Source organism: Arctopsyche grandis, chromosome 5 (genome assembly GCF_051622035.1).
Source record: "Arctopsyche grandis isolate Sample6627 chromosome 5, ASM5162203v2, whole genome shotgun sequence".
Classification (NCBI taxonomy): domain Eukaryota; kingdom Metazoa; phylum Arthropoda; class Insecta; order Trichoptera; family Hydropsychidae; genus Arctopsyche; species Arctopsyche grandis.
The window spans coordinates 32,586,672-32,600,701 of NC_135359.1; the positions used below are offsets into that span (position 1 = coordinate 32,586,672).

At 33.3% G+C, this 14,030-nt stretch overlaps 1 protein-coding gene across 1 annotated transcript in view; it reads left to right on the forward strand.

The window, feature by feature from the left end:
• The window catches only part of sick (sickie), a 148,330-nt gene that overhangs the window by 56,017 nt on the left and 78,283 nt on the right, over positions 1 to 14,030 (forward strand). The window contains exon 4 of the mRNA XM_077431128.1: positions 888 to 1,153. Within this exon, the coding sequence (XP_077287254.1) occupies positions 888 to 1,153 (266 nt within the window). The remainder of the gene's footprint in view (positions 1 to 887; positions 1,154 to 14,030) is intronic.

The following is a 14,030-nucleotide window of genomic DNA, read 5'->3' on the forward strand; positions in this document are numbered from 1 at the left end:
AATACGTCTTACTTAGAGTGATTTGCCAATACCCAATGTATGGACATCTGAGATTTAGTGTTTCTATTTTTGCCTTTTTTTCATATTTAAGTCAAATTGATGTGGGGCCTGATATTTGACAAGATGATACGCCAATTGCGTAAATTTTATTAGTTTCGTTTATTTATATATGTGCATATGTATTCATCAATAAAAAATACAAATTGTAAAAGCTTTGTGAGGATTCCATTGATATAAAAATATATTTATTTTTTACTAATTTAATTTGGTATGTTTTAAATGAATAAGAAACAATTGCTTATACGTTGAAACTTTAATATTTGGTGACCAATAATTATAAATCATGAGTTAAATACGCCGTCGATCAAAACTCTATAATTTTTTTTTTCTATAAGTGTTTTATATTATTACTAAATTATGTTCAAATTACATCTTATATCTATTTTAATAGCTTCTGATCTACTGATCATTTTCTTTTTTACAATTTTTTTCTAGTAATTATAATATTATATTATTTTAATATTAATTTACAGCATAATAGGAAAAGGAGCTGAAAAACCTATTAAAATTCTTATTAAAAATATTGTTCTGAAATTTATTCCGGGAAAAGCTAGGTGCTATTATTACTAAGTTATATATAGTTCATTTGAGGAGTGATTCAGTTGTGTATTATTATTTTTTAACCAAAATATTCTCAGTTGTTTTAATAACTTTTCAGAATTATGACGAATTCATTGGTACATGCAAATTTATAATTTGTTGGGAATTTCAATGGTTATTATTTACCGACATCTATGTATACAATTCCATACTAATATTTAGCAAGTATCGTAGCTGTTTTTGTGCGACATCTGTGATTTATTTATAATTTTTATTTTTATTTTCAGAACGACGATATCGCTGCTTGCTTACAATTCTTGGCTGCGCAGAGAGTTCAGGGCTTGGAGCAAGTTTCAGCTGGAGAACTTCGTCAAGGGCGACTCAGAGCAATTCTTGCTCTTTTCTTCGCCCTCAGTCGGCACAAGCAAGCAACGAAGCAGCAGCGGAACGTCGGTAATGCAGGCAGCTGCGACGGGATAACGAGCTTAGCAGGTCGACCGATGGGAGGCGCTAGTTGTGACGACTTCACGTCAGCCAACATGACACAAAATAGGTAAATGATAAATTATTTTATGTTAAAACAATTGCAATTTTTTTTTAACATATTTATTTTTAAATACATTTCAGCCATTTTGTTTGATCTAATTATGTGTCTTCTGTTGATTGATTGCAAACCAATGCAATTGCCACGTTATAAAGTTTTGTTTCGCGTATGGAATTATTATTGTTTTATATCTTTCCAAAGTCTTGAAATCCATCTCGTGTGCGATCTCTCATCCGTTGCGAGCGTCCTGTCACTATAATTACATTTTGATGACATCCGTTACGTTTGCCTTAACTTTTTTTAACATCCTTTTTTAATCGATGAAACGATTTTTTTCCCATTGATCGATTTAACTCGACTCGTTTGTTAAATTTTATAGTTTTTCTTTGCTCGCAAAAAGCTTTTACGAGTCAGCGTAAACTTTCAACATTAAATTCCCAATTTAAACACCAAACATGGCATCTTTGTTAATGTAAATATAATTATAGATTTTAGTACTTTTACATACTATACCTAAACAAATTGAACCAGGTTCTTTAATGTTATTTTTTCATACATATGTACATATATTACTTATAAGTTACAAGTAATCCTGATTATCATCACTATGAAACGTGTTATCTTTCAGAATGTTGCTATAAATACATTATGTAAGTGGCGACTCGTCTCTCGTTTTAAGGGAAACTGAGGCACTGCCCCACAGACATTTCTCATGACCAAAAAAGGAATTAAATTTTGTATATTGTTGGTGTATCTTTAAGAGTCAACAAGTGTTTGTTTATCCCTCTCACAACGGCGACTCAGCTCCGTGCAGTCGCTTATCTGCCGTGGTCCCGTGGTCGCCAGCTTCAGTTTCCTGTTACTCTGGCACTAGCAAGTGGCCCTGTATGTAGAGTGTTGACAGTCAGCCGAAACAGAGAAAAAAGATCCGTATTACCTAAGGCTTCCAATCCGGTGTTTTCTGGTACCGTGAATCCCGATGCTGAAGCTATTCTGAATACCGGGATTACGGTGCTAGCAAAATTTCTTTAAAAATATTATTTTTACAAAAATAATAAAGAAAAAACATAAAACAACATTATATATTATCATAGTCCATTTGTTTTCTCTGACCCGTTTTGACACCGGCTTGCCGTTCCCACGAAATGGTATCATCGGCCTGTATTGTGTCGCAGATTTTGTGGTCAACTGCAATGATAGTTGTAGCATATTTTGACTGATTCGAACTCAGAATCGATCACTGATCACGTTTTCACGTGTGCCTGTGTGAGTATCTGTACGTCAGTGTATTTTGGGGATTTTTTGAACACCGTTCGTCCTATCGAACTGAAACTTAGTATCGGTTACTGAAATTACTATCGATACGACGTAAATTTTTTTCAAATTTTCAAGTTGACTGGAAATGGTACCTCTCATCATAGGTGTTCTCTGTTTTACTAGTCTCTTTTCAGATTGCTTTCGATTTTTTCGTCTGACAATATTTGGGTTCTTATCCACACTCTTTTGTTTCGATGAATAATTACTAGACGGTACAAACTGCAAAAAACGAATCAATGTGATGTTTTTTTACTTTATTTTATTACATTACAGAATGTCTTTTATTTAATATTAGAAATCTAGAAATGGATATGAACCGAAATTTAAATAATGTAGCCAAACTCTCAAAATAAGAACGCCAATATGAGGAGTACTTTTTTTCGTGAAGAGTTTGCAAAATGCAATTGAACGGTTTTGAAATATGAAAATATGCAATTGAACATTTTTTTCCTTTTTTTTTGTTATACATTTGGAATCTCGGGATCGGAAATTACTAGCACCGCAATCCCGGTGCTGAAGTAATCTTCCGGGATTGGAAGCACTAGTATTACAGAAGGTCGCTTTTAGTTAGCTGCGTAAAAATCTCTTTGTGGCAGAATACGCCAGCCCCAGTCATCTATGTATATATGTATATCTATACGGTTCGAAAAATACACAACTTTTTTCAACATTTCAATTATATTTTGCAAGATATGCTTAAATTGACAATCACAGTATTTTCTCCGACGGAAGAGTCTCTTAGAATGTATTCGTTGGGGGGGGGGGGGGTGTCCTCATGTTGAGGGCTTTAGGGGTCGAATTCTTTGACCTTTAAAGCGGGCTTTACATCGCAGTATGACAATTTTATCGGTAAATATTTTTTATTAATAACATTTTTGCTTTTTATGAACACATAATGAACGAAGTCATAATGAACGAACACATAATGAACAAAAATGTAAAGATATATTAAATTCATTTTTATGGAAAAAAATAAATATAAAGGGGGGTGTTTAGCCTCTTCTTGCCCCATCTGTTTTTAAAGTCACGAGCCACCCCTGCATACATACACACACATATATGCGTATGTAAATATTTGCATCATCGTTATCACCATAAATATCCATAGTGGTTCTTTTTGTCATTCCTCTTATATTCCTACCCCAATATGTTCTTTGGTTGTATAATCGAACTTCTTGCTTTCTTTTACATCATTTTGGATTCAATTCAAGCACTTCTTACGTCCATGCATCATCTATTCTTCATTAAATCATTGTCATTTCAAACTGTAATTCGGATGATATATCCGGAAAATTCTAATGATATTTTCCAAGTCTATCCTTTCATTGTATTTCAACTAGCATTTTTTTACTTTGACACTCTAAAACATATGTATATAAGTATATACTTACCTACCCAACGTTCATCATCCACTTTTTACTTTATTCTATGCACAATTAGAGCACTTCCTTATTCCAGCACTTGCTACTCCCAAGTTCGTCATACATAATTTGATTTTACTCCACCAGCTGTAACTCTTCCGCCGCTCAATTCCAAGTTATACATCACAATTGGTATATATCTCTGGGGGGCGCCTCTGCTCCATTCTTCCAACTAGTCATCGTTGCCGACAAATAAGTCTAAAAGTACTCCTGAGTTATTATCCTTCGGCCAACGACTTCGGGGTTAAATCGCGCGGCTATTTATGTGGCCAACGACTTATAACCGGGCACACGTTGTTCTGCATACATCTAACCATTTAACACGTTACGGGCCCAAATTATTCATTCGCCCTGTTTGTTGCCTATTTCTTGCTATCTGCATTGCAGACCTGCACAGGCAACTGCATCGTGGACTTTTGAACCCTGGCCAAAAATATCAGGGGTGCGTTTTTGTTATGCACCGCACGTCGGTCGTTCAATCCTTTGTATCTCTTCACATACACTATACAAGCTATCTTCTTCCGTTTTATTGTTTTTGGGGTGTGTACGTCTAATTTAATGTGCCTATTGTCTTTTACGATGTCGTCAAGATTAGATACGTGTCGATAAAATACATTCGATAACCAAAAACACTCTAAAACTTACGTATAGCTAGCAAATCATCCTGTCCTGTAAAGTTTTGGGTCAAACTTGCTTGACCCAAATGTTTGCTCGAGGCGAGTTATAGAAACCAGCAATGATGATATCATTATATGTACATATATAATGAAGGGACGGTGAGGAAAAGGTTAGGCTTCAACTCAATTCACTGAACGTTAAATCTCCAAAAGATATTTTAAATAAACCTTTGTTGAATTTTCCACCAATTCTGAGGTACTGGGCGCAGATGGGCCATCCCAGTGAGTGACAGTTAAATCAGAATTTCAGCTGATATGCTGCTTGTGTGTATGACACGTCTTGTGAGTCTCTGCATTCATCTGTTTTTATTGGTAACGCACTGAGACGTTATATTCCGAAAATGAACAAATAAATGTAAACCCTTGTCGGTTTATATTTTTATTTGTCAATTTGGACGCATAACAAATTAGCAAATCAGACGAGACGCGTCCTTCTAAATATAAAATGGACGCAGTTAAATTGTCCTGAAAAAGAATTCACCGGTTAGACTGAAAGAAGGCATTTCCGGTTGCCGTTTAAAGTGTAATTTGGTTATTTCGGTCCGGTTATATTAAACCAAGCGAAATTTCGCACGTGTTAATTATATCACAATACATAAAAGTGAGAAACGATGATTCTGTAATGAAACGCGTTACGCGTGTACTTGTCGATTTCGCGAAATAGGTAAACTATCTGCCAATTTGCATCAAATGCAGTGCAATAATCATTTGTCAAAAACGACTAAACTTGCATTGCAATTATGTAGTGTGGAAGGTCTACCTTATTCTCTCAACATTCAATTTGAATGCGCTTTTCTGGCCAGAAACATTTTACATTTGATACAAATATTATTACAATTATACAAAGTATATAAATGCATATCAATTAATATCCACAGATACATCTAGTAGCCATCAGTTTGGCTTAGTGGTAGCGTATATATTTAGCACCACTGAGGTCAAAGGTTCGAGTCTTCGCCACTGCTGATAAGATTTGGGGGTTTTGTGACTCCAAATCGATCGTTTCTCTATCAGAGTTTGCCAATTTTATCTGATCATTGCTGAAACGGTTCCTGAAAATTGGTATTAGATCTAATCCTGTTGTCACAAAATCTGCCTGTGTATAATTTGTAATAATTATACACAGTAATCTGAAATCTATAGATATCTCTATAGACATCTCTATAATTTCGTATTTATTATATGTATAAAAATTGTATACAAAAAAAAATCTAAAAAATAATCCATAGATGTCTCTATGATTATTATTTCTGATTAATTGTTATATGCTATATATTCTGATTGTATATGTATGTATTACTGTATTTCTGATTTCTGATTGTTTATGTATTCTGTATTTCGTTAACGTACACCCGTCGCATTGGAGCAAATCTGTAATGGCGAGTGTATATTGATTTGTAACAATAAAATAAATAAATCTATGGTCAAATTTGTAAATTTGCTGCATTTTAAACAGTTCAGCGAAATTCAGTAAATAAATATGAATTAACATCCACAGAGACATCTGTGGTCAATTTGCAGCATTTTATACAATACGAGAAATTCGAGATCGCTGAAAACTCGATATTATGCGAGAAAATAGTTACGGTTGTCATTTTGTTGGAGCCGTTTTATTGATAAACAGATAAATTGGCAAACTATGATAGGAAACGATCGATCCGGAGTCACAAATCCAAGGTCTGGCCAGCAGAAACCACTGGGATTTGAACCCATGACCACTCTGTTCAAAGCATTATATGCTAACCACTAGTATATTCTGCTGGTTCTACATGGTGTAATAAATACAGAGAATTCAAGCGCTTTTCTTTCCTAAGTTTAATTACGGTTCTAACTTTCAAATTTTACCGTTGTTTATTGTCACCATGTTGACACGTCGATGCCACCATCATCTTTATCTCCCATTTGGATGACAGCACATGTTTTTTAAACACGGGTATATTCTGTTTCAACGTTCTCTTAGTGCATCTGTGTTTGTTCCAGGAATGGGACATCAACGTACGTTTTAAGATAAATAAACAAGGCGTTCGAGTGACATTCGACCAATAAAACCACAATTAAAAGCGTTTAACCGGTCTTCGGTAGTTAAAACAACACAGTAACCGTTCATCAGCTCGCGCACTATCTTTTTTTTTCTTCTTTCGATCGAAACTCAGATGCTGTCAACCGGCAAAAAAAAGTCAAATACAGAAAATTTAGCAGCCAAGTTGAAAAACTGGAGACGTCACATTATTATGGCGAATTCAGACTGGAAACTATTCGAAATATTGAAACAAATATGGCATTTAGCACTTTAAATCTTAAGGGCTTAATATTTTAGATTTTTTATTTTATTTATATAGGTAAACACCAATTTTTATTTTATTAACACGACATCTATGATTAACATTGTATAATTACACTAACAACATTAGCCAGCAGCGTGGCTCAGTGGTTGCTTTGATAATAAGCACCGAGAGGTCTCGCGAAAAGAATTTATTCCGAGTATAATCTTTAATGCTGCTGGTCAGACTTGAATATTTATGACTCCAAGTCAATTGTTACCTATCAGAGTTTGCCGATTTATCTGATTTCATTGTTGGAAGCGGTTCCTCCATCAAATTGACAAAAACCATCCTACCCACTATATTTTCATAAGATTTCAATAATTTATTATCTATAATATATATGTAGATGCCTCGATAATTTTCTTATATATCTGTATTATGCTTATATGTCTGGTCACAGTGACGCGTTTGAGTATTATGTTATGTCACTGTAACTAATATGTTAATAAATAAATAATACTTAAGTATTATTCAAAGTCAATTACAGACATTGATCATCAAACATTACAATCATCATAGATACATCTATGGAAAAAATTTTACAGAATTTTTATAAATCAACAAATTACGAGATAGATGCTGTAAACTCAAATTTTGCTAGAAAAAGGACAGGATTGCCAATTTGTTGGAACCGTTTCCAATGAAATCAGATAAATTGGCAAAACGATCGACTTTGGAGTTACACATCCAAGGTCTGATAGTAAATTAAAAAAAAAATTGCGTAGATAAAATTGTAAACGGGTTTCACCATCCAATTAGTTGTAAGTACATCTTATTGATATAATTTTCGCTCGTAGGGATTTTTCATACATACGAGCAATTAATTAGTGGGCAGGAGGTCTTTCAAGTACTTTAAACAATACCTTTTGCAAAAACCTTCACTCTTCTTAAAGGAATCCGCAAATAATGCAATTACTTTTACAACTTATCTGTGTACTTTATCGCTAGTAAACGATTTAATTCTCGATTTGGCGTAAAAAAATCACAAAGTAGCAATATCTCTGGGTTACTCAAGAATAAAGACAGATTGAGTAGTGGTTCCAGGTCAGTTCCCTACACACTCAAAAAGGTACAATATCAAGTTACACACATTAAGGTAAATGACCATTAGAATGGATCTCTAAATATTGTCGTAGCTTTACCTAACCGAAGTTTTGGAGCACTTGATTTTATTGATAAACTTTTTTTAACTTTTTTTTAAGAATGTTTCGGGAGATAAGTTTCTTCTTAAAACGAAACCATTACACAGTAGAGCAGAGCCACTTAGTATTATTGAACCATCCAAATATTTGCTTGACAAATCTCTCCCCTATTTAATAACGTCACAATGATGATTCATTCCGCTTTGTTCGGGCAGGTAGATGCATGTGAGTCACGTTCGAGAAATAATATTGCTGAAAATTCAAAAACAGTTTACACACAAGACAAGAATGTTTTGAGGAAAGTCTCGTCTCGAGAAAGCGGCGTGTATCATGGTAGGATACACCCGCTGCATTTTTGAGGTTTTCCTCCAAAAAAGAAAACCCAAAGTATGTGGCATAAAGGTTCAACCACCATGTACTTTCTCAACTGTCCCACAGGAACGTACGATCACCCCAATGGTGCATATACTATAATAAATCGCCGTGGAAAGTCTCAGGTGTAAATCGACACGGTAATCCTGTCTAATCTGGATAAATCTCAACCCTTGGACATTTGTCAAATTTAGCCCTTTCATTACAAGGGACAATCTGGAAATAAATTTAATTGTATATAATTTTCTAAATGCTAAAATGCATCTTAACCCTCTTGTAAATTTTTGGTTTGCTACAACCAAACACAAAATTTAAAATCTTGAAATTGAATACTATTTTATGATTTATTTATTTTTACATAGATATGTATATACCAGGAAGGCTTGACAGGAAGACCCCAATGCGCCTTCCTGGACAATCAATTACAAACAATACAGCATATTTTATTATTACATAAATCACTGTATTTTCAGAAGTTGAAGAACACGAAATAACAATTTATGAATTAATTAACTACAGAATTAATCCATTGAGACATCTATGGATTTAGATTTTGTACATAATTTTTACAAATTATACACACAATAAATACAGAATATTTTTTTGATTTTTTGCCAATTTTGAGGAAACGTTTCAACAATGATCAGATAAAAGTGACAAACTCTGATAAGAAACGATCGATTTAGAGTCACAAATACCCCCAAATCTTACCAGCAGTATGGCGGATCGAACCCACTGTTCACTTGGCGCTAAACAAATACGCTACCATTAAGCCATACTGCTGGCTTTGAATAAATATTATGTAATTAAATCCAAGAATGGATTTCGTTTAAATTTAACCTTTACTTATGTATGTAAATACATATATAAAATGTAAATATGTACATACATGATTAAATACAAAAGCTGTTCATGTCAATTTCTTATTTATTTTAATAACCAACAAGAATTTAAATCCAATTTGTCAAATATGCATATGTACATATGTATTTATTTCGACATATGTATGCCAACCCACAGATTCATTCTGGTTGAATGACTTTTGCCTCATTCGATTAAAAGCTCCATCGATCTTTTGATCCACGTATCAAATTCAATTCTGACTTGGATGAATTTTCAATCCAGTTGCGACAACATCAATGCAATCACCGATGTGAAATGATTGATGATTGACACGTCAAAGCGGATATCCAAACATCAATCACGTCATTAGACCACATTCAATTAGTGCGACGGTCGCAAAGTACACACATATGTACGATGCTATTTATGGTGTTAATTAAACTATAATCAAATTTGTAATGAAAAACAACAACAATTTGGTTTGTTTATGATTTTTTCTGGTATTACTATATTCTGATAGTTTCCTGTTCCAATTTTGTAGATAGAATTAATGTACATACAATCAGAAACTTGATGGATAGAATTGACCGCATAGATCTTTAATTAAGTAAAGCGGGAGAATCACTGGTGATAATTTCAATTACATGTAATTAGCAAAGATCGGCGTTGGAACGATGCTTTTGGCACAAAAATGGTTCACTATTGTTATTTATTTTTATTTGACAAGCACTCATACAATTGCAAAGACTAGTCATTAACAAATATCGGCGTTGGGACGATGCTTTTTGCACAATAAATGGTTCACTATTGCCAATTACTATTGTCAACCATGATTTTTTGCTCTTTTGATTTTGTACACTAATGGAGCGGTCTATTGTTATTTAAAAAACAACAAGCCAACGCCTGTCTAGTAATTACCATTGAAATGTTTGGTTGTTTTTGTTTTGGTTTCTGCATTTACAGAAAATGATTTTAGTTCAGTTAAGTTAGGTGGTTTAATTTTGGCCCGTGAAATTATTATATTATAAAATAATTTGTATATAAAATTATTATTTTGAATAAAAACACCAATATTTTTTTTTTACTACCGCCATCTATGTATAAAATTAATGACTACCAACTGTCACCGAGATTAAAAATCTTCGGACCTGAAATGCTTCTTATACGATATTTTATCTCTATCGTAATGGCGGAAGCTCCATTTACTTATATTGATGACCAAAATTAGCAATATGGCAAAGTATGAAAACGATCGGATAAGAGGTAAACTTTTTCCTGAATTGTAATCGTAAGTGAAACGTAAAGGAGGTATGTAAAAATGGACGATAGTCTTACATATTGTTTTATTTGAATACTTTTTGATTTAATTCCATGAGCTGTTTTAGTTTTGGTTTATAAAAATGTCAAAGATGCTAAACTACCACCTGAGACTATTCTAAGCAGACGAGGCTGCACTATAAGAACCTACTACATACTAGAAGGTTAAGAGAAGAGGAAGAAGAATTGTGGTTTTGGTTTATTTTTACAAGCCTCTTGTTATTGTAGGTGCATACATATTTACATACATAAGCTCAGCGAAATTGTTCACTGGTTTGTTTGGTTCTGTTCAATACCGGTTTGCATCTTCGCATTTATCAGCTGAGAAGAGGGGAGCTTAGTTGAAAAAGGGCTCATTTAATTCCAACAATTGGTTGATCTGAACCACTTTTACAGAAGTTGATTATTGTATTCAATGCTTTGAATATCAGAAGTTTCTAGTCGTTAGTGGATTTTTTGTGAAATTTGATCCCAAAGGCGACTCGAATTGAATCAAAATTTACTCTTGGTGGGAGCTCCTCCGGTAGTTTACCCCGCAGGATTAATCCTGCTCCAAGGACCATATTTAGGGAACCCCTCCTCCTGTTGTCCTCCTCCCTGTTATTTTATATCCCTCTTCCCCCTCTTGCCTCTCGTCATCGCTGACTGCACCGGCTGCTGCGAATGCACTCTGCTAACCAGTCGCGTGCCGCTGTTCGTGCTGGCAGCACGCGCGCCCCACCTTTGGCACGCGTTCCGATTCCGTTTCGTATACCAGTGTGTGTGTGTAAACAAAGAGCCACGTGCGTCGAAATGGACCGGCAATTGTTTACCAACTGTCTTTGATTGATATATTTACAGTTTAATTGTGTGATAATCAAGTGTGTGATACGTCAAGCTTGTATACTGATTTTTTGGGTCTTTGTTGCTATTTCGAATAATACTTAATTCGAGATATATCATCTTTTTTATCGATGCATAAAAATTTCTATATCGACATCTTTTGTGTAACAACAGGTTTTTATCACTGATGCGTCAAGCATCCTGTTCTGTAAGAGGTGGTGCTTAATCGCTGAAAAAGTGCTTGAGAATTTAACCTAAAATGCAATTTGGTGTTTACTCACATTATTATTGAAACAATTAGTCAATATTTATCTTGAATGAGAGCTATCGAAAAATTCCTCATTGATCAACTAATATAAAAATAGTAATTTTATATAAAATAAAATGCTTATTTTTAACTTTATATGATAAAAGCTCTTATAGTCGATCAGATGTAGCGTGAGAATTACGAGAACCAAGCATGCTGTCGCATTCGTGCAATGTGTTGTAACTTTGTAAATACGTAAAATATTTTTTTTATTTTTATTAAATTATTTCTTATTTAACTATATAATGTTATTACAATATAATTCAATGCATGGTATTTAATAGTATTTCTTTAAGTTTTGCTTTCCACATCATGACGTTGAAAATTGTGTCATTCATATAAAATATATACGTATTCCATGAATAAATTAATAATATCAACAACTGACGTATGTTATATTAAATTTTTTTTATGTAAATGTATCAAAACACAAAACACGAACTCAAAAGTTACAAATAATGAAAGTCAAATTCTACCGAACGCTATACGCAACTATAATGTTCTATTTCTTTACCAAAATGGAATTCGAAACTGAAACGAAATGTAATTGGCCATCGCGGGAATGCGATAGCATGTACATTTATCTACATAAGTCTCACGCTAGATCGGTTCGACTACAGTTATTATTTTATTTTAACTAAAGAAAATATATGAAGAAAGATAATTTGATGATTTATCATTGCTTTTAGCAAAAAAATAATAAAAAAAAAAAAACAATTATTGATGTTAGATTTTGACTTCTAATTTTCGTGACTGTTAATTGAAATCGTCACGCTTTAATTCCCCCAATATCCGTTTCCATTTACGATTACCATTTTATTATACTCCATATAAAGCCGATAACGTTTTTAGGTAAAGATACTCAATTAGTTCCTCATTAGTAAATTCAACAAAAAAAAACGTTTTTTAATATTTTTTACGCTGAACATTAAATATAATTTAGACATACGCCTTTTTGGTTTCGAATTTATAGCCCACACACTTTTCAAGATGAAATTATAACAATTTCACGCTGAAGAGCGTAGGCAATTAAGCGCACGTGCCGAAACTTCGACAATGATAAAAACTTAAAATTACAATTATTATAAATTATAAACTTACATAGTATAGTATTTATGTATTTGTACGATAGCATTTATGTATATATTATTAAATATAGATATTGACAAACACTCGAAGCTTTCGATCAGTGTGTGCGAAAGAGGAAAACATTAAGCGTCGCACATGTCACTTTGACGACGTCAATTTTGACCCCTATGCTGCGATTGAATAGGGCTCAAATTGCATTGCAAGTCCCCTCGCAATATTATATTCTACGTGTAGTCACACCCCTCGTTATTAACCTTTTGTTTGTCGGGTTCATATCATTACTTCTGCGTTACGTTTCGACTGGGTGTATTTTTTTCCGTGACCGTTAATTGGAATCGTCACGCCTAAACTCCCTCAATATCCGCTTGCTTTTCCCTTTACGATTACTGAATTATATGTATTATTATATTATACATACATACTTGTATATATATATGCTAATGGAATGTGTTGTCGAAAGAATTCTAAAAAGTTTTCGGAAATCTGTAGAATTACAGTGTAATATATGTATGTAGTTAATATACATACATATAATATGGGTCTACGTGACGAGACAGAATGTTAAATTACAGAAAATACAAATATCGGAAGGCAAAGATCGAAAATCGAAAGATCTTATGTCGAAAGATAAAAAAAAATGATGCATGGTAAACGGTACATACTCACTTAATTTGCGCGCGCACATTAATACGGGAGGAAAAGCCTGTTCCTCTTGTTCCTGTTATGTCCTGCTCGCGCAAATTAAGTGAGTATGTACCGTTTACCATGCACCATTTTTTTTTATCTTTCGACTTAAGATCTTTCGATTTTCGATCTTTGCCTTCCGATATTTGCGTTTTCTTTAATTTAACATTCTGTCTCGTCACGGAGACCGATATAATATATATTATGTTTAAGAAAATAAAAGTATTGTTTTTTCATTAAAATTTGTGTCACATTATGATGTAGAAATTTATTAATTAGAAATTTAGGAAGAATTTTTTACCAAAAAAAATAAAAAAATAAATAGGTTACATTTAATTTTTCAATATTTTACTAAAAAAAAATTTTTTTCAATTAAAATATTCATTAAATAATATAATATGCAATAAAAAAACCTCTTTCAAAACATAATTTTGCCCGTGGCGCATTGTTTTTATTTTTTGTTCATAGCAAACAGATCAATGAAACTATTAAGTCTTGTATATAAATTTCAGTTCCTTTTAGCTTGTTGCATCTTTTTTTGGCCACCCTGCTACAACTTCACTAATGTTAA